Source organism: Perca flavescens, chromosome 1, assembly GCF_004354835.1.
Source record: "Perca flavescens isolate YP-PL-M2 chromosome 1, PFLA_1.0, whole genome shotgun sequence".
Taxonomy (NCBI): Eukaryota; Metazoa; Chordata; class Actinopteri; order Perciformes; family Percidae; genus Perca; species Perca flavescens.
The window spans coordinates 15,973,183-15,992,933 of record NC_041331.1 but is presented as its reverse complement, the minus strand read 5'-3'; the positions used below and the strand labels follow the sequence as shown (position 1 = coordinate 15,992,933).

At 38.2% G+C, this 19,751-nt stretch overlaps 2 protein-coding genes across 7 annotated transcripts in view; both read right to left on the bottom strand.

Moving 5' to 3' along the window:
- secisbp2l (SECIS binding protein 2-like) overlaps positions 1–19,751 on the bottom strand; it is an 82,057-nt gene that overhangs the window by 7,532 nt on the left and 54,774 nt on the right. For 4 of the 5 annotated variants that reach the window (XM_028573674.1, XM_028573691.1, XM_028573682.1 and 1 more), the window contains exons 4-7: positions 4,241–4,449; positions 2,619–2,946; positions 2,360–2,498; positions 429–640 (exon numbers count right to left, since the gene is read on the bottom strand). In XM_028573674.1, coding sequence (XP_028429475.1) covers positions 429–640; positions 2,360–2,498; positions 2,619–2,946; positions 4,241–4,449 — 888 coding nt within the window. Of the gene's footprint in view, positions 1–428; positions 641–2,359; positions 2,499–2,618; positions 2,947–4,240; positions 4,450–10,156; positions 10,395–19,751 lie in introns of those variants that run through there. The other variant, XM_028573700.1, reaches the window with a different exon arrangement.
- cops2 (COP9 signalosome subunit 2) lies at positions 10,725–17,044 on the bottom strand. Of its 2 annotated transcripts, none has more exons than XM_028573734.1 (13): positions 16,668–17,044; positions 16,048–16,161; positions 15,876–15,953; positions 15,656–15,781; positions 15,465–15,554; positions 15,288–15,365; positions 14,704–14,878; positions 14,395–14,573; positions 14,108–14,160; positions 12,887–12,984; positions 12,684–12,766; positions 11,842–11,900; positions 10,725–11,166 (listed from the first exon to the last, which is right to left on the bottom strand). In XM_028573734.1, the coding sequence occupies exons 1-13, from the start codon at positions 16,725–16,727 to the stop codon at positions 11,022–11,024; spliced, it is 1,338 nt and encodes a 445-aa protein (XP_028429535.1). In that variant the 5' UTR covers positions 16,728–17,044; the 3' UTR covers positions 10,725–11,021. The 2 variants fall into 2 exon arrangements, with proteins under 2 accessions (XP_028429535.1, XP_028429542.1); XM_028573741.1 differs by having other exon boundaries at positions 16,674–17,016.

Sequence of the window (19,751 nt, the reverse complement as noted above, 5' to 3'; positions counted from 1 at the left end):
ATGGAGAGGGTAAAAAAAAAAAAAAGACAAGTTAAAGTGTAAGTATGTGTGCATATGTAAATATGCCAACACCACTGTGAGAGCAAAGGAAATTTTAAAACTACATTACACCTCTCCCATTGGTGCTGTTACAGAAGTCTTGTTTGTTGCAACACGTCCTAGTTGTTCTCTGTGGTATGTCTATGACCTCTACCATTGCTACTATTGTACAAAAAACTGCCATGACCATAATATTTATTAGATTTAAAAGTGTAATCCACTTATGCAATGAAAATACTTCCAGCCAGAAATTCAGTTAACTTCAGCTACAATCTGACAATTTGCAATCATCATTTCCTACCTGCAATTACACAAGTCAAAATAGACATTTATGTATTGTTCACTGTAAGCCTGTTGAGTCAGGAGCGGATGGTAAGTAGCCAACTTACTGTGGGTGCTGCTGTATTTGCTGCTACCCCTGCCGCCTGGTTGTGTTTGGGGCTACAGTAGCCACTGTCGCTGTCTATATCTGCCTCACTGGCACCCTGCTCGTTGTAGCCTTCAGCTGGATGGGACGCCCGTCTTCTCTTTGTCCGGTTCTTCCACAGCAGGGGACTAGCCCGCTCAGCAGCACACCGCCCCGACACCTCACCTGGGAAATCTGAGGGCAAAGGAGGAGAAACTCAGACCTGAAATTAACTTGTTACAAAGTGGAATAAAACTGCTACCATCATTAAAATAGTGCAAAGTTAAAATACAGGGATAAAATGACATGAAGTGAAATTATAATTATATATATATATATATATATATATATATATATATATATAGGCTGTCAATTGATTAAAATAAATTAACTAATTAATTGCAGAATTTGCTGTAATTAATTGCGATTAATCGCTTTTTTAAATTGAGACTGAAGCTTATAATAATGGATATTTAAATGCTAAATCATTTAACTTTGCAAATATGAAGAAAAAACCAAACAAGGAAAGGTTCTGCTAAGTTCAGAATGTTTAATATCTTTCAGAACAGCAGCAACAATTTGGCTTAGTCCTGCTGAAGGCTGCTAAAACGGCTAGAAACTGTCTGACTTGAGAGCAGATTTTTGTCACCGTCCCCGGCTGTTGTCACCTACTCTCGTCTACTTTACAGGCGAGGAGCAGTTCATCTCCAACGAGCCTATGTTCAGTCGGCGGCAGGGCAGTCGGGACTCACCCGGAAATGGCGAGCGGAATGAGGTGACTAGTCTCAAAATCTGACGAAAATCTTCTAAACTGACCTTTGTTGAGCTGAAATGAAGACAGATTCAGCAACTGCACGGCCTATTTCTCGCTTAAATGTTTTCAGAAACATGTTTCAGTGAACTATTTTAGTACAATATGAGATCGTATTCTGAACGGCCGCCATGACAGTCTGGCTCTCAATATCCGGAGAAAACAAACCCATGTGACGCGTTCGTCCAATCAGCTGCCGGTTTTCATTACTTGGGCAACAATACAGAGTAGCGCCGCCTGCTGTTATGGAGACGTATTACGTTTCTCAGCCGCCACATGAAGTAAACAAACACAGCTGCGTTAATTTTGTTAATTTTTTTTTAACAAGTTAAATATTAAAAACTTAACTCATTAATTTTGACAGCCCTAATATATATATATATATATATACATACATACATACATATACATACACACACATACATACATACAAATACACGTGTAAAACACTAAGTAAAATTATATAAAAGTAAAGTTACAATAAGCGATAAGCTCAAAAGTTCAAAATGATGAATTAATCGAGATTCATTGAACACAAACTTGGACCGAGTTTACTTTTAGTTAACTGTATGACATTTATCATGCCACATATAGTAAAACCATAATTGAGTAGCCAAACTATTTACACAGGCTCATTAGCTTTCTCACGAACGGAAACATCACTGATGACATCATGAGCTTCACACATGTTAACCTCTCCAACTGGAAACTCTGCATTCCAGTTCTTTTTATAAGTTAAGCACAAGCATCATCAACATCAACCTGTACGACCAGACACCGCTCTTACTGGCATTGTGTACCGATTCCTCTTAGACAGAAAAGATTCTTGCTCAGACAACAAAGTCTGGAATGTTTTAAGCGTCTGCTTCCTTTCAGCCACAAGACAGAAGAACATCACTGACGTTGGTCATACACTTCGCCTTATCAATTCAAGCTCAGAATTTCCCCCTGCTAACAGGCTTCTTATCTTTAGTTGGCTTGTTAGTTAGTTTTTGTTTGATTTTTTTGTTAAATTTGTAAAAGTTGATTGTTAAAAAACATCTGTATATTCTCTGCATGGTAGGACTTCGATGTATCTTTAATTTTTGCAGCAGTACTCTTACCGGTCTGCTGTGCTGCATCTACCAGCATGACTGTCTTGGTCCTACCATCAGGCCCCAGGGTGCAAACCTCTTTCTGCACAGCTACACTTCTGGTTGGAGGCCGGCGACCCCTCGGAGGCTGGCACACACCTATCTGTTGCTGTAGGAGAAAGAAACAGAGGCAGGGCATGCTCACTAAGATTGAGGAGGGACACTGTATTTGAGGGATACAAATAACATAAATTGCATCAATGTGACAGTATCACAATAAGCTGCTGACCTTTGGGAGAACATTAGGTCGGACCATGCCTCTCCCCCTTTGACTGGCCATCCCATATGCTGGCCCCAGAGGCAGTGGTCTTTCACTAACATCTGCTGAGACAGGGTTGACCACTCCAGCTTGCACAGGACCTGCATAGGTGCCAGGGAAGGGCTGGTAGAAGCCCATCACAGGTTGGCATGGAGCGGGCATAATCTGGTAGTAAGCATAGTCGTTGGAGACAGGAGGCTGGGGCGTAGACAAGATGGGGTAGGCCAGGTATGAACCACCAGGGCTGGGGTTAGGCTGCTGCCAGCGCAGCTCCCCTCCATTATACATAGGATGTTGCCTGTGAAGGAGTAGAGAGGTAATATGATAAATGACTTCTGATATTCTACTCTTCCAACTAAGAAGAGACACCAAACTCAAATAATTTGTCTCTAGCAGTGCAGTCTTTGAGCAATTCCGGATATTCATTTTTTGTTAGTTTTTGTTTTTTTATCTATTTCAGTGCTTTTTTTTCATGGTTGATAACTGCATTTCACTATTTCTATTCCTTGTCATAACATTAACAGAATGAAACGCCTCTACATATGGATATTATGGAAAATACTACAGGACACTTTACAAATTGTCATATAAAACCATAAAAGAAAGGCTGTGACGCAGGTTAAATAGTCTTAATACTAAGCTATTTAGCTGTCAAATGGTATTTTATTGTAGGCCAATTGAAATGGTGTACTGTGCACCGGCATTATATGGGAAAGGAAGAGATTAAAAAAACGTAATGACTCTGTATTGGCAGAAACTCAATGTTAAGAAACTTGCATACTCAGTCTAGAGAAACATCGCAACATCCTGAATTAATCCTGGCATTGTGTAAAGTTTTTGTGACTTTAGTTTCCCTTATTATAAACATTTCTCAGTTTGTATTTTCTCCAAACATCCAGCAATGTTGGTGAGGCTGATTAAAATGTGATCCACAAAATAAGAAGCCCCTTTAGTAAGAGAGGGGCTCAAATAAGGGGTGTTGTGTTAACATCTGTGATGCCGCAGTGATGTTGTGCATGATATGGTTTGTTTTTTTTTGGGGGGTACATGGTATACAGAAATGTTGATAAGGATCCAGATGACATATCCGACTATAGCGGGCATTTCCTTGAATTCAAATAGGGGGGGAAGGAAACAGAGGAACGGATGTGTGCAAGGATACTGCAGATCACACGGGACAAAGAAAGAGCCACTGGAAGCATAGTTTGTTCCATGTAAACTAACTCTGGGGAGGTTTCCATTTCCATAAGCAGTATTAAACTACTCAGCAATCTAATGGCTCTCCCTCAATACACTGTTTAAAGGATCTGATGGGGATCTCTTTTGAGAAACACATCAGGGACACAGCGTTTCTTATTATTGTTATAGTAAACAGTGCAGTGAATGAGTCCATCTGAAAATAGAAAGGTCCAGAAGAGAGCAGATTGTTCTTGTGCGGTTCAAAATGGGGACACCAGACTTCTAACAATACCACAAGGAATAGCAATATTTGCTAGAACTACTGGTGCCATTAGCTCAGACTTAAAAGGGGGATGAAATGACTGGCTTTAGAGTTTCACCCATTCTCAAATCTCCCCCCTGTGAGACAATACCTGTTGGGTTGGTTCTCCTGGACGAAAGGGTAGCAGGTGATGAGGTAGCTGGGTATGGGAGTGGTTTCCACCCCTCCACCGCCCCCTCCTATACCTCCCCCTCCTCCTCCTCCGCCTGCCTCTCCAGAAAGACTCATGCTGACTAGGGATCCTTCGAGACCTTTCTTCTGTGGGATGAATGGTTCCACTTCGGCTGAAAGTTTCACATCCTGCAAAAAAAGAAATGAACAGCCATTACAGTCACACTGTGAGCAACAGCAGCCAAATTATTGACTACATGGTTTGTTTGCGTGAGAAGTAGGTCTACGCCGAAGAGCAGAGATCTAGGTCTCAAATTGCTCAAATAAAGTTGTCACCACATTCTTGACTTGTATTTTATCAAGCCCACTGTTCGTCTTCTCTCCATCTACACAGTACAAAGGATCACATTGTTTCCTTATGGTTATTGCCATCCCACACCTATCAAATGGATTAGTTCTAGGGTGGAAGCAACAATCCATATCTGCGTAGTAATAAAAATCTACCTGCGTTCTTCCATAAATTGACTTTATTGTTAGGGCAGGTTTGTGTAGTTTGTTAAGCTCTCTCTCTAGGGCTTAACATTTGTAAGACTAATGACACAACTTACCAACATCAACTCTCAAAAGATTGTTAAAACTACAATTGTATGAGTGGATCTATGCACAGGCATTTTTCAGTTATTAAACTGAGTATTGAATTTCTGCCACAGAGAGAGAGAGGGGGAAAAAAAAAAAAAGAGAGAGAGCTGTAGATGGTCTACTCTGACCAACCTATTTGTTTAGTGGTAATCACAGCTGAGCACTGATTTCTTCCTACTGTTCCAGTTGGTTTACAGTCTCGAGTGTCTACCCACTATCATTAAAGATGCAGTAAGTAAGCCTTATAAAACTAACTTACTGTCATATTTGCTGAAACTGACCCTATATTCCAGTCGAACTACATGAAGCAGGTCATTTAAAAAAAAAAAAAAAAGAATCTGGCTCCTCTGGCACCACCTACAGCCTGTAGTGCAATTTGCAAAAATCCACCGCTCCCTGTTCAGATGCGCCACTCAGGGCCAGGGGGGTGTCTAACTGCGTGTCAATCACTGCTCATGCACAAGCATTCATTTTCCCTTGCGGGGGGAGGGGCTTAGGAGACAGTTTTGGGCTTTAGTGGAAAGGGGGGAGGGACTGAGAAGTTGTTGATGTTCAAATTTTTTGGCTAAGTCCTGGATCTTCACAATCCTACCTACGACACCTTTAAAAGAAGGTATCAGGCCTAAACACAAGCACATAAAACATTTTGATATCAAAGATAACATATACATACACACACACACACACACACACACACACATACATACACACATACATACATACATACACATATATATATATACATATACACATACATATATATATACACACACACATATATATACATATATATATATATATATATATATATATATATATATATATATATATATATATATATATATATATATATATATATATATATATATATACACACACACACACACACACACACACACACACACACACACACACACACACACACACACACACACACATACATACATACATATATATATAGACACACACACATATATATATATGATCTGATGGATTTAAGCTAAATACACAACATGTCAATAAAGGGTCATAGCTATTTCAGGGCTCGACATTAAGGCTTGTCCGCTTGTCGGGGACAAGTGGATTTTTTGTAGGACAAGTGGAAGAGAAATTTACTTGCCACACTGGACAAGTTAAAACTTAAACAAAATACCATGTTACTTCACGTTATGTGCCACTCATTTTGTCTAGGTTACAGAATTGAAACAAATACATATTTTACCCCACAATCCCGGGCAGCGGGTCGGCGGGCCGCTAACGTTAGACCCAGCCCGCTGTTCAGCTCATTCTCTGTAAGCGAAGCACCATGAAAGCACGGCGATCTAGCCGGTGTTAGTTGGCTAACATGAGCTTGCTAACTCCACCTTAACGTTACCTCCTCGCCACATCGTTCACAGAAAACAAGCTGAAAACAGAGGTCACTCGTGGCGATAGCAATGTGCTTTGTGTGGATGAAGCATTATACGTTACGTGCCACTCATTCTGTTTATGTTACAGATTTGACTTTACCGATTTGAAACAAATACATTAACTAACGTTAGACCCAGCAGCAGCGGGTGAGCGGACCGCTGACGTTAGACCCAGCCCACTGTTCAGCTCATTCTCTGTAAGCGATACAGCATGAAAGCACGGCGAAACCAGCAAGCCAGGCAGCCGGTATTAGTTAGCTAACGTTAGCATGCGAACTCCGCTTTAACGTTACGCCGTCCCCACATCGTTCACAGAAAACGAGCCGAATAAAGCGGTCACTCGTGGCGATAGAAGTGTGCTTTGTGCGGATGAAGCATGAAGTTAATTTGACTCTTGACGGCTAGCTCTCTGCCTCGTAACGCTACTCCGCTACTCGCTTGTCCGTCAGTTATTGTAAAACCTCAGCTCTGCGACTTGCAGGATTAAATATCAGGTAATAATCAACTGTAAAATAGCTACACCTTTTAAAGGATCACTTGGTAACTTTCTGCCGGGTAGCAAGTGAAATTGTAGAAAAAAAAAAAAAAAACACGTTATGTCTACAAAATTATTTTAGATATAGTATAAGTTCAAGTCAATATTCAATATATTCAATATTGAATTAGTATCTCAATATATTGATTCAGTATCTCAGAATATAAACAAAGAATATCAAAGTAATGAGAAACTATAAAATATTGACTTAAGCTCAATATATTGGCTTAGTATTGTAATATATTTACTTAGTAACTCAGAATATTGACTAAGAATCTCAAAGCAATGAGAACATTTAAAATATTGACTTACAATCTCAATATATTGACTCAATATCTCAAAATATCTCAATATATTGACATAGTAACTTAGAATATTGACTAGGAATCTGAAAGTAATGAGAAACTTTAAAATATTCACTTAGAATCTCAATATATTAACTTCTGCACACCAGCGTGCAAAGTATAACTTTGTATTATGAGTCTGGAGATCCTTTTTTCTTGTTGAAGGGGAAATCTATTCTTGGGACACGTTTGTTTCTACTGTTTAAACTGAATTTTATTAATGTTGATAGAGTATGGATGCTTTCAACGGTTTGTTCAAATTCTGCATTAGCAAAACACAAAAAAAATGTATGAAATGATAAATCTTTACCCGGACAAGTGACTTTTGTGCATGGACAAGTGAAATGTAAATGTACTTGTCCGAAGGACAAGTGCCTCAAAAAGTTAATGTCAAGCCCTGTATTTCACCGTCAATTTCTCATGTAACTAAGACATCTGCAACTAGATAAACAGAGTTGAGCAATATAAACGACGACGTTGGTAATATGTTGAGGTGAGTCTCTGTATCTCAAAGCCAAAAACAACTTTATACTGTACGGTCATCTAAACTAAAAAACTAAAAGGGAATGGATAAGATATGCTTGGTGATGACACCAGGCAGGCCTACCTTAATAAATTAAGCAAAAATCTAATAAAAAAAACACATCATTGCTGAATGTACTACATTCTATATTTAAAAACCAATAGAACAATGCTTTCTACATTGTATACACTTTTAAACCTAGTGTTCCTTATCTAAAAAGTCATGATTGTAAAATATTAATATTATATATTATGTTGATATTTGTTAATAAGTTATTCATGACAAATAAAGAACATCACTAATAGCAATATAATATCATGTTTGTTAGTGCCGGTATAAATGCATTAACTTTTCCTAAATTTCCTTACATGCTTGTCAGACAAAGTGAACTATCAAGAATTCCTACTGAAAATGGGCAACACACAAACATTTTGTTCCAACATGTCAAACAATTATTGCTATAATGCCATACAACTTTAAATCAAGAGGTAATTGAAATTACCAATTTGTAGCAAAACCCCAAAGCATTTTCCTAATTGGCAGGGTGATCCTCATTTGACATCATGGTGGCATTGGTCTAACCTGAGGAGGCCACTCTGTCTAAGAGGTCAATTTAAATAATCTGCTATTTTGCAAAGTATAGGGAAAGGTGACAGGGTTCAGAGTACAAAGGCGCCCCCTCACTTCTCTGAAACAGTGGTTGGGATGCATGAATAGAGTGATCAGTGTGGCCAGTGGAAGTCACACAGACAGCTATTGTCTCCCACTGCTACTGTCCGTGGGTGGCTCTCTGACTTTTCCTTCGATAATCTATAGATCCCATACTATGTAAATAGTATCATGGTGAATAGAGCCTGTTCTACCAGTTCACTAAAGAAGACCAAACTACAGTTGTAAGGAAAGATTTTACAAACCCTCAGGAAGCAGCATCCATGCCCAAACTGATGCAAGGATTTAGGAATACAGTAGTTGGTCTGAACCTGTACATTGGTAAGGTATAGCTGACAGGGTTTTGTTATAGGATTAAGTGTGAGAGGATAAAATAAGAACAGCACTGATAAGCTAATTATAAAGCAAGCCATAGCATAGAAGACCTTGTGTGCACTGATGGTGAACCTTGTTTTCTAAACAGTGGTGAAAAATCTAACTATCAAAAAACAGTTGTGAAGAAAAAAAACAGAGCTTGTCAGATGATCAATCTCTTGAAACAACCATGTGTGTCTTTGTAGTAGCTGTGTGTTAGTGAGAGGGTGAGTGAGAATAGCTGCGATTGTGGAAAAGGCAGTGAGGTCAGACCCAGATGTGCATTCGTTGGGGATGAAAAATCTCGGAGTGATTACACTGGGGGCTACTGATCTCAAACGCCTTTATGTATTTGTGTAAGCAGTTATTCTCACACCAGTTGCTTTCAAACACTAACAGACCGTATCGGTTTCTATACTGCAACCCGGATGGGCCGTTTTGAAAGTAGAGTATATGCATTAAAGCTTTTAAGGAGATTTTACGTTAATGAAGACAGAACGGATATATCACGACAATACATTAAACATTTTGAGATCCAGTAAATCTGAAACAGCCCCCGTGTTGTCAGCCAGAAAACACCATCGTTCAATGTGCAAGCTAACGGATTAATCTGAGGCATTGGCAATACGCCTTGGGAGACCAAAACCAACCGCACTAAACTAAACTTTCTGCATTGCAAACAGCGACAGAGGAATGCCATACATGCAGTAGAACCAGATATTCCTCTACTGAAGATCCACGAAACTAACTAATGACAATACAGCTCTCATGCACACATTCCTGTCCGACTGAAACCTTGTTGATAAGTCCTTTTTACGTTAACGTTACCTCTCCAAACAATGTGACCCAACTATACATGTTCCAAAATACTGCTAACGTTAGCTGTAACGTTATCTATCGCTCTGCTTAAAATGACAAGCACCGTCAAATGACAGCTGAGGTATTTAGCTTTGAAGCTAGCTAGCTATCCAAGCTAACACTTAACACAAGACTGTCTTTCTGGTCTTCTCGCATAGAAATATTGTCACGGAAATAAATCTAAATAATTTTGTAAAACGACCGAAAATACGCTAACTGTGACAAAAGACAAGAAATGCATTATAAGTTATTTTTTAATGTGCTGCAGTTAGCTCACTAGCCAAATTTGATAACTGTTTGGATTGCTGCTTCCCATGACACAACACCAACATCTAGCTAGCTAATAATGTGCTGTTGGTATGAAATAGCAAATTTAAGTCACCACTAAGCAACGCTGTTAATTGACGTTATAATTACAATAACAGAATAGTGGCTTTTTTTTTTAATAACGTTAACGAGAGTGCGATGTTGGGCCTCGGCTGCATAAACTAACGTTCCTTCGTCCACAGGCTAAAGCTTTAGCCAGACCCCAAAAAAAAAAAAAAAAAAAAAAGATATTAGATACCTTATTGTCACTAGCGTCCATGTCAGGAACCGTCACCGTGACAGACAGTCATTGACCAAAATGTGGACGTCAGGATGTGGGTCCTCTTGATTTCTTCATTATAAATGATAATAATAATCACTGAAGGCTTATTAGACTCACACCCAGGTCCTACTGACCGCCGACTGTTGCTGCGTCAGCTGGCTGCGCTCTCCAGACTAGCTTGTAGCTTGGGCGCTGAGCTCCCTGCGAGTGAGCGAACTGCTCTCAGTATGGAAATAGGAGTCACCTGGAACGGAAACCGTCGAGGCTCAAAAAGCTTTTACTGGCTAGGAAATGCAGTATGTCACGAAAGCACAGAAATACCTTCAAAGAGTGATTCAAATCCAAGTAAAAGAAAGATTTATTTTTGTCTCATTTATGACAGTTAAAAACATTTTATTCGACTCCTACTCGTCAGTCACAGAGTTCAAACTTTGTAGCTAGTCAAAGGCAGCTGAATCCTTTTAGTGCTGAGAGAAATGTTTATTACCAACAGGCAACAGTGTACATTAAAATACTGTGTACACGTTTTCATACACATTTGGACTTTTTTTTTTTTTTTTTTTTTTTAAACAACTGAAGCATTTGTGTGTTGCACATGGAAGAATCTGCCAATCAGGAACATGAAAACAAAAATATGTGTCAGTGATTTCCTCTCATCACCACAAAACAACACACTTTGAACACGTTCTTTGAGTTCCTGGCGTCTTCCTGAATATGGTGGCATTCTCAAAACCTGTGCTGTGCATCTTGTCTCGGAGGATTTACTTGAAGAAGCACAGTAGCATACTTTATGGATGTATTCAAACATGCCATTTTCCTTGTCTCTTGATTTTACATGCCATCATGTGAGCTTGCTAACAATGGCTTGGTTGAGAGAGTTCAGCTGATTTGTCCATTTGTCTAAAGCTGTGTAGCGAGCCCCTCCTCTCTTCTGGTAGTCCAGTTCTAGTAGCTGGTTGACTTGGTCAATTCGGCCGTGGATCGTGCTGAGAAAAAGAAATAAAAAGAAGGTATCAGACAAACCACACGTTGCAATAAAAACTAAATTCCCTAAACATTTTAGTCAAGCTCTTATAGTTGAGTCTCAAAATGCCAATTCAACAGTTCCAGTCTTCTAGTAGATGCAATTGTATATCTGAGTTGGCTGTTAATTGTGGGATAATGCAGTAAAGACATTGAATGACAACACTAAAATATGTGGCATGATTGATTGGGAATGCCCAGTACTGAAAATCCCCAAAACAATCTTGAAGAGTTCACTGTTTATTAAACATGAAAGTCTGTACTTAAGAAAAAAAGAAAAGAAAAAAAATCCATTTGTTTTTTACAAATTGCTTATGCTTTCAAAATGAGTGGCAGTAATTAAGAAAATAACCTCTTTAACATGTCAAGAGAATGATGCCAACAATGTTAAACAATGTAAAAGTTATTAGTTTAAACATTGCATTCAACAGTGTGGGATGTGAGGCTGTAAATAGCATATCACTATTACAAAATGAAATGAATTTAGTAAAAGATGTTTCTCAAACTGTCAATTCATACCGCCTGACTCTCTTGAGGGCCAAAAGATGGAAAATATGAGGAACTACAACTATTAACAAGAAGGGAGCTATTTTTTTTCTTCTTTGACTTCTCAGAAGGCACTTGAGGAAGTAACTTACTTATCCAAGATGCACTGCACCAGCAAACTCTCCACGTCACACACATCAATGTTCAGTTCCTGAAACACAAGAGAAACAGCCAAAAATCATCCTCACATCTGTAAAGTAGGGCAACTAGATTAAACATTAAAGGATGCACAGAATTCAATACACTAAAAATCCTGCTGTAAATACTTTGTTAGATGTGTTGCAAAAGACCTGTGGAGAAAACCTATCAAACAAGTATGTAAACTAACAAGTAAATAAATACAGAGAATGTGAAAAAGGCATTAACAAATACCATTTATGTAAACCATTAGTGATGACGGTCATGCATACGGAGAGATGAACCAGAGACATGAGGAAATACCATTATATCCTCATACTGATGCTGCCTTTTTAGCTTCTCTATATTTGTTACGGTCATTTTAAGTACAATACAATCTCAACTACGCTTTGTGAACATGTACAGCTGAAATTAAAGACAAAGACATTACCACACTAGTGAGGGTTAAAAGGTATTTAGAAGAATCTTTAAAAAAATAACTGACAAGAAAAACTAAAATAATATATATTATTTATGTCAAGTGTTACTTTGTGTGTGGACTTCATTATTATGTATGAATTACGTTATTAGTGAAACTGTATTTAATTGTATTATATGCAACTTAAGGCATGCCAATAAAGTTCTGCCCCTATTACCAAATTGCTATTTTTGTGCTTTTTACAATTATACCTTTTTCTTCCTTTATATGACCGATTAGCTTTCTAATAATATTCCAAGAGACTGTGATCAACAAGGAAAGATAACAGATAGTCAGTCACTGTACAGTACGGGAAATGTTTTGATCACGTGGACTTACCTTAGAAATGAAAGGGATGTGTATTCTCGTGTACGGTTTGATGAGTTTGATAAGTACTTGAGTTCTAATGTTCCGCAGGAGCTCTGCAACACAACATCAATGATCAGCTACACACAAAAAAAAGCTTAAAAAGTCAATAGCTTAAAAAAGGTTTTTCAACACATGTATCGCGCATGTGGACTGAAGTCACGTTCACCACTCACCCTCTATGTGCTCTCTAATGAAGGGGTCGTCCATTATGTTACTGTGATTTGTTTTCAAGATTTTCTCAAATTCAGTGATGTCATTGTTCTGGTAGGCGCTGGAAGGAAAAAACAGTCAGTGTTGTTATATTATACATTGTGTCTCCTTGACCCACATGAAAAGTCTCATCCTGACAGCTGTCAAACACATTTCAAAATATTGGACTTTTTGTAAACACTATTCTTGTTACAGTTGTGGGTGTGTGTTCTTAGTTTTTTGTTTATGCAATAACAATTTTAAATATATGCATGGGACGTGAGCAATTTGAGACAGTGCCAGCTATTTATGTAAACATGAGGACAAACGAGAGCAAACAAGGAAGCAGAAGACAACTAAAGGCTTTGGGAAGACAATAGTCATGTTCCATACTTTTTGCAAATACTGTGAAATGTACAGTTTTGGCAACTGGTATACAATTATAATAAGATAATTAATGTTGGTAATGTACCCTTTTGTACTAAAGAGGAAATGATGCAAGATAACCATTAAAAAAGTGAACATACTGCACACGCCAAACTGTAATGACTAATATGCAACTGTGACACAGTGAATGACAAGCACAGCTGAAATACTGACCAAAGGAAATAATGTAAGCATCTGTCCATTCAAACCATTATAGAAACACTTTTTCATTACTAGCACTCAGGGTCCAATGTTATAGTTTTGGCTACCAACAGTAACATTTTGTGATATAAAGATGCAGGACACAAAGCAGCACAGTCACGTACAGTGTGCTGAGGGCCTGCTAGCACACATTTGAATAAAAAGGTGTATTCTGGAGTTACTCTGTCAAACAACCTTACAACTGAATGCATGGGATAACCATACAAGAGTCAGACAGTTCAACCATATAATCTAAGCCTATTGTTTAAAAAAAAAGAAAAGAAAAAGAAAAATGATCTGCTATAAACATTGTAGGTGCATTCACTTTTGTTCTCACTTACAAATAGTTTGGACAGTCGGGTTAAACAACTCTCAGTACTAAAGTAGTCTCACTATTCTTGTCGCTTGTCCATTTGTGCTGCTTTGTAAAACTGTGGCCGTCAACATGGTATAGATCTCAGAATAAAATTGGTGACTAAAATGTTACAGATAGAAATAATAGCCAACACTATAATAGCAAGACTTTGGTTGTAAACAAAGGACAACAAAATTACATTAATACAGTAATGTATGCTTACCTTACTAAGTTTGTCATTGCTAGGATCTCTGGGTCATTTTTGTATGGTTTGGCCTGTGGAAAAAATATGAAAAGTTATGCATAGCACTAAAAAGTTAAATAAAGTAAATGTCAACTGAATGAGCAGAAAACCCCCAAAAATACTTTCAGCGTAAAGAAAGATTGCACAAAACTATGTGGCAACCACTAGTCTAGCCATTAGTCTCTCTCATGTTTTAAATTCTTACATACAGTATATGCATAATTATTAAAAGGAAACATATCAAATGGTAACAATGACTTTCATACCTCTTGTGAGTCAAAAGGGTTTATTCCTGACTTCATCAGCATGTTGGCTAGGACCAGGTACTTCAGGCATGTCGTCCTTCTTGGGCTGCCAGACTCATCGTAGTTTTTAAAGGCCTCAAAGAAGTCGGTGTGAGCTTTCTCAAACTCACCCTCTCTCAAATGCATCTTTCCACCACACTCTGGTCAGGAGCAGAGGAGAGCACAGGCCATTCAGTGAACAGCTATGACAGTGCATAGTATTGGCAGTCACACTTAAGACAAAGCTAAACAACTGAGCTATGGATGAAGGAGATATGTGCACCATCATACCTCTAATAACTCCCATTATGAGCGGGTGAGGAATGGCAGATTTAATGTGAAGTGACTGCTCATACAGGGCTTTCAATTTCTTGTTGTTTTTTTGTGCTGTGTACATCTGGATCTCCAGAGCATAGATCTCCAACAGCTGTGTGCCTTTCTTCAGGTCATCCTCTCCATCATCTGTCTGTAGTTGATTTAAATATAGAACCACCTATTAGATCATTATTGTGGTTAAATCTACACATATATATATATACACACATATATATATATACACACACACACACACACACATACATATATATATATATATATATATATATATATATATATATATATATATATATATATATATATATATATATTTACACACACATGCTGAGAAAAAAAACTTTGGTCTCTTATACTGAGACACTGATACCCTTAACTGTTTAACAAGGTTTGAATGACAAAGCAATCAACAAGTTGAGCAACCACAAAATATTCTATGAGATCTGCAAGGTAAAACCTCTTTTTTGTATCTCATCAAAAAAAAGGTATTAACTTTATTATTGCATATATAGACAAACATGATTAAGAATTGATCTAATTACTTGACATGACTGGTGAAGTTGCCTAAGGATCTTTTGCAGTTTCCCATACTCTTCTCTCTCCAAGTACAGCTTCCCCAACTGCAGGGGAAAAAAAAAAAAAAGAGCATTTTGAACACCTGTTTTACTAGGAAATGATGGTTTAAGACTACCTGGAGTCATAGAAGAACTGTTGTTTACCTTTGTGTTAGTTTTAAACCACAGTCTGTCATTTTTTGCATCTTTCAAAGCCTCCAATGTGGTTTCGTAGAACTCCTGTAGTAAGTCCATCTAGCAACACATAAAACACATTTCAGAAAACTGCAAGGTCTAAGGATACAACATTTGTAACTGCCAGCTGGATTTTCCCATGTCATACTGTCAATCCCTACCTGTTTGGAGGTAGAGATATAGTCCAGAATGGAGTTGATAGACTTCTCTGAGTAGTTCCTGGTGACAGCACTTCTGATGTATGTAAGGAGCTGTTTGTACCTGTTCATCATCTCGGGAAAATTTGTCTACAGGGTTGAAACACAAAGAAAAACACTCCTCAAAAAGTCATGACTGATGGAGTAAGTGTAAACAAATTATGGCATGTGTTGCAGAGCCTACCAGCTTGAAGTTGATTTTGATCATCTGTTTTAGTGCTTTGAATCCCCATTCTCCTTTCTCTCCTTCTAGTTCCAATACCTGAACACACGATAAAACCAACAGGTGTCAGCAAATGTTGTGCTTTTAAAGAACTGAGATTAGAACATAATGTTTTAATGGAATACCACCCCACCTTCTGGAAACTGCTGAGTGCTGCTTTGGGATCATCCTCCTTCAAGGCTTTGGAGTTGTAGTACTGGTTCTCCAGGTCCACATTTGGCTCCGAGTTACTGTCCTCTGAGTATTCCTGAATGTAAGCACATAATCATGTCAAAGTTCAAATCACAAGATCCAAGCCAAACATAAGTTACACGTTTGCTAACAAAAGATATCATTAACTCTTAGCTAGCTAACACAAAAGGCAGGGGTAGCAAATTGCCCCTGAATATAAATCCGCAGATATGAGCCTTAAGCTAACGTTAAGTTAGCCAATGCCATGGCTTGCTAAAGAGCCGATTGGTTTGCTTTTCATGCCTGTAACTTAAATCCAAAGACAGCTGAACGCATACACCCTACATTAGCTAACTTATCTAGCTAGCATGGTTCAAGTTCATTAATATTATTAGCCAACTGCATTGTAGCTGCCAGCTAGGAAGCTAACGTTAGTCATCTGCTGTCATCATTGGTATTAGCCAACAAGCTAACTAAACAGCTAACATTAGCTAGCTAGCCCGTACTGTCGGCCCTTCACTGTTAGCGCTCAACGGTTAAACGGTTAGAATGTATAAGCAAAAAGTAAATAATTTCAGTTACAGATACCAGGTCGTAATCTTCTTCATCGTCGCACATGAAATCGTCCTCCATGTCAGACATCCTGATGGTCTTCCTTGCTCGTATTCAGGGACAGTCAGTAGCCCGGCCTGTGCTGTGTTTTGCAGCGAAGGTGAGGTGGTGGTGGTGGTGTGTGTGTGTCAGGATGCCAAGAAGCAACAGCCCGATTTCAGTCCATAGATGGTGCTATTGGATCGCCTCTGGTACTTGATTAACTTTACATTGTGAAAATGTTTCACCAGCTGCAATCCTCTGAGTATTTTAGTATGACATGGCTGTAGTTGCATACTTTTTAAACAGTGTAGGCTACTACTGTAATATTATAATGAGTTTTAGTCTTACATCGAGTGGTGAAAAATAACTAAATACATTTACTCAAGTAGCCTAGGCCTACCTAACTTGGGTATTTCCATTTGATGCTGCTTACATTCATCTGACATCTTTAGGGAGTTACATGTTCATTTCAAGATTCAGATTGTAAATACAAAACATACTCAGGTTTTTTTTAAATTATAAAATATGATGCATTGTTATAGATAGACACTGTATTGTACATATCTGATATCTACAATCAATACCAATAATATTTAATGTAATGATATAACATTAAATTATGATTATTATTCTGCTAATAATGTATACATTTTGTTGATAATATTGTTTGTGATAGATTTGGAATGCAAGACATATTCGTGTAACGTATTATACTTTACATTGTGGCATGGCAACTTTTACTTAAAAGAAGTAAATATGTGAATATATACCCCTCACAATACAGTTATGTACTCAGATGATCTCTTAAATAAAAATACAAAACTGTTATCAGCCAAATGTTATTCAAGTATTCACTATGGTTGATTTATTAAGTGGAGCTGATTTTAATTACTGTACTGTTGTGCATTTTAATCAATAACTAAAATAAGCATATTTTTATAAGATTATGTTTTGCATGAAAAATCTTTATCTGCAAAGTAACTATACTTGTCAAATAAATAAAGTGAAATGTAAAATAAAAAAGGATCAATTGTAATGTATACTTATATACAGTACTTGAGAAAATATATTTTGTTCATTACCATCATTGCAAATATCCCATCAACTTTAGTTGTGCGTGTCTGATTTCAGTCAGCCCTGTGAATCAGGTTCATGTCAAAAAGTGACTGTTCTCTCAACAGTCTTGGCTGCCACGCAGAGAGACCATTGGCAGCATCACATCCCTCTCCAGCCTCTCTGCCTCACTCAGGGAGTCATTCCACATCAAACCCTGTGAAAGTTTTTTTTATTACTGAAGAGATGACGCCCCTATTCCGATAATTTACGCAATCAGCTTGTGTGTCATCAAGTTATGTTTCATAAGTTTATTTAAAAAAAAAAAAAAAAGTCAGTGTGAAAAACTGAAGTCCATCATCCTACGCAGTCAGTTTTCTCAGCCATAATATTTACAATAGACATGAATCACCAACACCAATACTAGAGGGGGAAATGTATTCACAGACTTTAAAAGCATTAAGAATGTCCGGATTAATATTACTTGTACAGGCGTTTGTGTACAAATGTTTCACACAGTGCACTTTCCTCAGCTATATTATATACCACCTGTGTTATTGCATCTCTTACTTGAAGCCATAATGTGGCTGTCTATTGGTTTTATTGGTTTTTCTGCATCAGCACTGGGATGGTGACCCGTGTGTGTGTGCACACTCTAGTGACATGATACAGTATGTGCACTCCCATTTGGTGCATGCGTGAGATGCAGTAGTGGTGCCTGTGTCGTGTCTGTCAGCAGTCATTAATTGCGCTGGGTTTGCATCAAAACGGAATGGAAAATGGAAACGATAGAAAAGCTGTGGGTCTGAGACAAAATACACATGGGTGCTAATACACCCTGATTTGTCATCACAACGCCCACACAACCTCCTCAAATTATATGGCATTTGGTTTCTTCACATACCTGAAATACACGGTTCAACACATTGAAAATCTCTGAAGGCATTCCCCAGCTGCAGTGGATTGATACTGCAGTACTTGAAGGGCAAAGGAGGACCCTCCCTGCCCAAGTTTAATACAACTCTATCTCAGGCACCAACTTAGCGCGCCAAAGACTTTTATCTGACTGACTCAGGGAAGATGGTGTGATAAACACAAGCAATCATGTTTAACCTTGCCATGTAAACCTAATAACCTTATTTAGACATCAACAAGTGTGGTATTAAGCCTTATAAACACCTCCAAGCAGATGATTCATTTGATAAAATTAGTACATATATTATTCCATTGGCATCAATATATACACTGGGATTTATAAGCCGTTTAATTTTTGGGTGCCAAAAACTGTTTTATGCCGAACATAATAACCTTAATAGAGTTAATATAATCTAATTTCTGACAGTTCCTCAAACATGAGACAAGTCTTTAATATATCTACAGCTTGGCATCTGGCAGCAAAAGCCTGTGTACCTCTCTCAGCAGCCTGCTTGTATATTCTACACAAGTGCCTCTCACCACTAAAGTGCTAACACAAGGGTGCTTACCCTTGTTGTACTGCTGCCAACTCCCTTGTAGGTCATTACTCATACATGCACGCAAATGCACGCACAGTCACACACAAAGATATTCATATAGTGTGTATATATATATATATATATATATATATATGATCTAATATACACACCTGCCTAATCATGTGTGCCTCTGCATGCATACTGTTAAATGCCCTGAGAATCTGCAGTTGCCAACTTTGTAATATCTACCCTTAGGTCATCATAGCTGCTCTCACTTCTCAACTTGTGCAAGATGCGTGACTAGCCCGTTTGTTTTTCTCTCTCTTTTTTGTTGTTGTTGCTGTTTTCATTTTTACAAGGTATGTAGAAGCGTGTCTCAATTTTATGCAACACCTTCCATAAAGTGGGGCTGTTATTACAGATGAAATCCAACTTCCAAGAGCTGAAACAGCCAATGCAGCCAAGTCCACATGCAGCCCCTCAGCATCACACGCTAGCATACTGTGGTATGTGCTTAGAGTGGGGTATGTGGGTTGGAGTTTATGGTGTTGGGGTAGAGTTTGAG

What these genes read in the sequence shown, in the direction of transcription:
- cops2 (XM_028573734.1), bottom strand. Translation starts at nt 16,727, where the DNA reads ATGTCTGACATGGAGGACGATTTCATGTGCGACGATGAAGAAGATTAC. An exon ending in GGTTTAAAACTAACACAAAG is followed by an intron (nt 15,366 to 15,464) that starts GTAAACAACAGT and finishes TTTCCCCTGCAG; the next exon opens with TTGGGGAAGCTGTACTTGGA. An exon ending in ACATCCCTTTCATTTCTAAG is followed by an intron (nt 11,901 to 12,683) that starts GTAAGTCCACGT and finishes CTTGTGTTTCAG; the next exon opens with GAACTGAACATTGATGTGTG.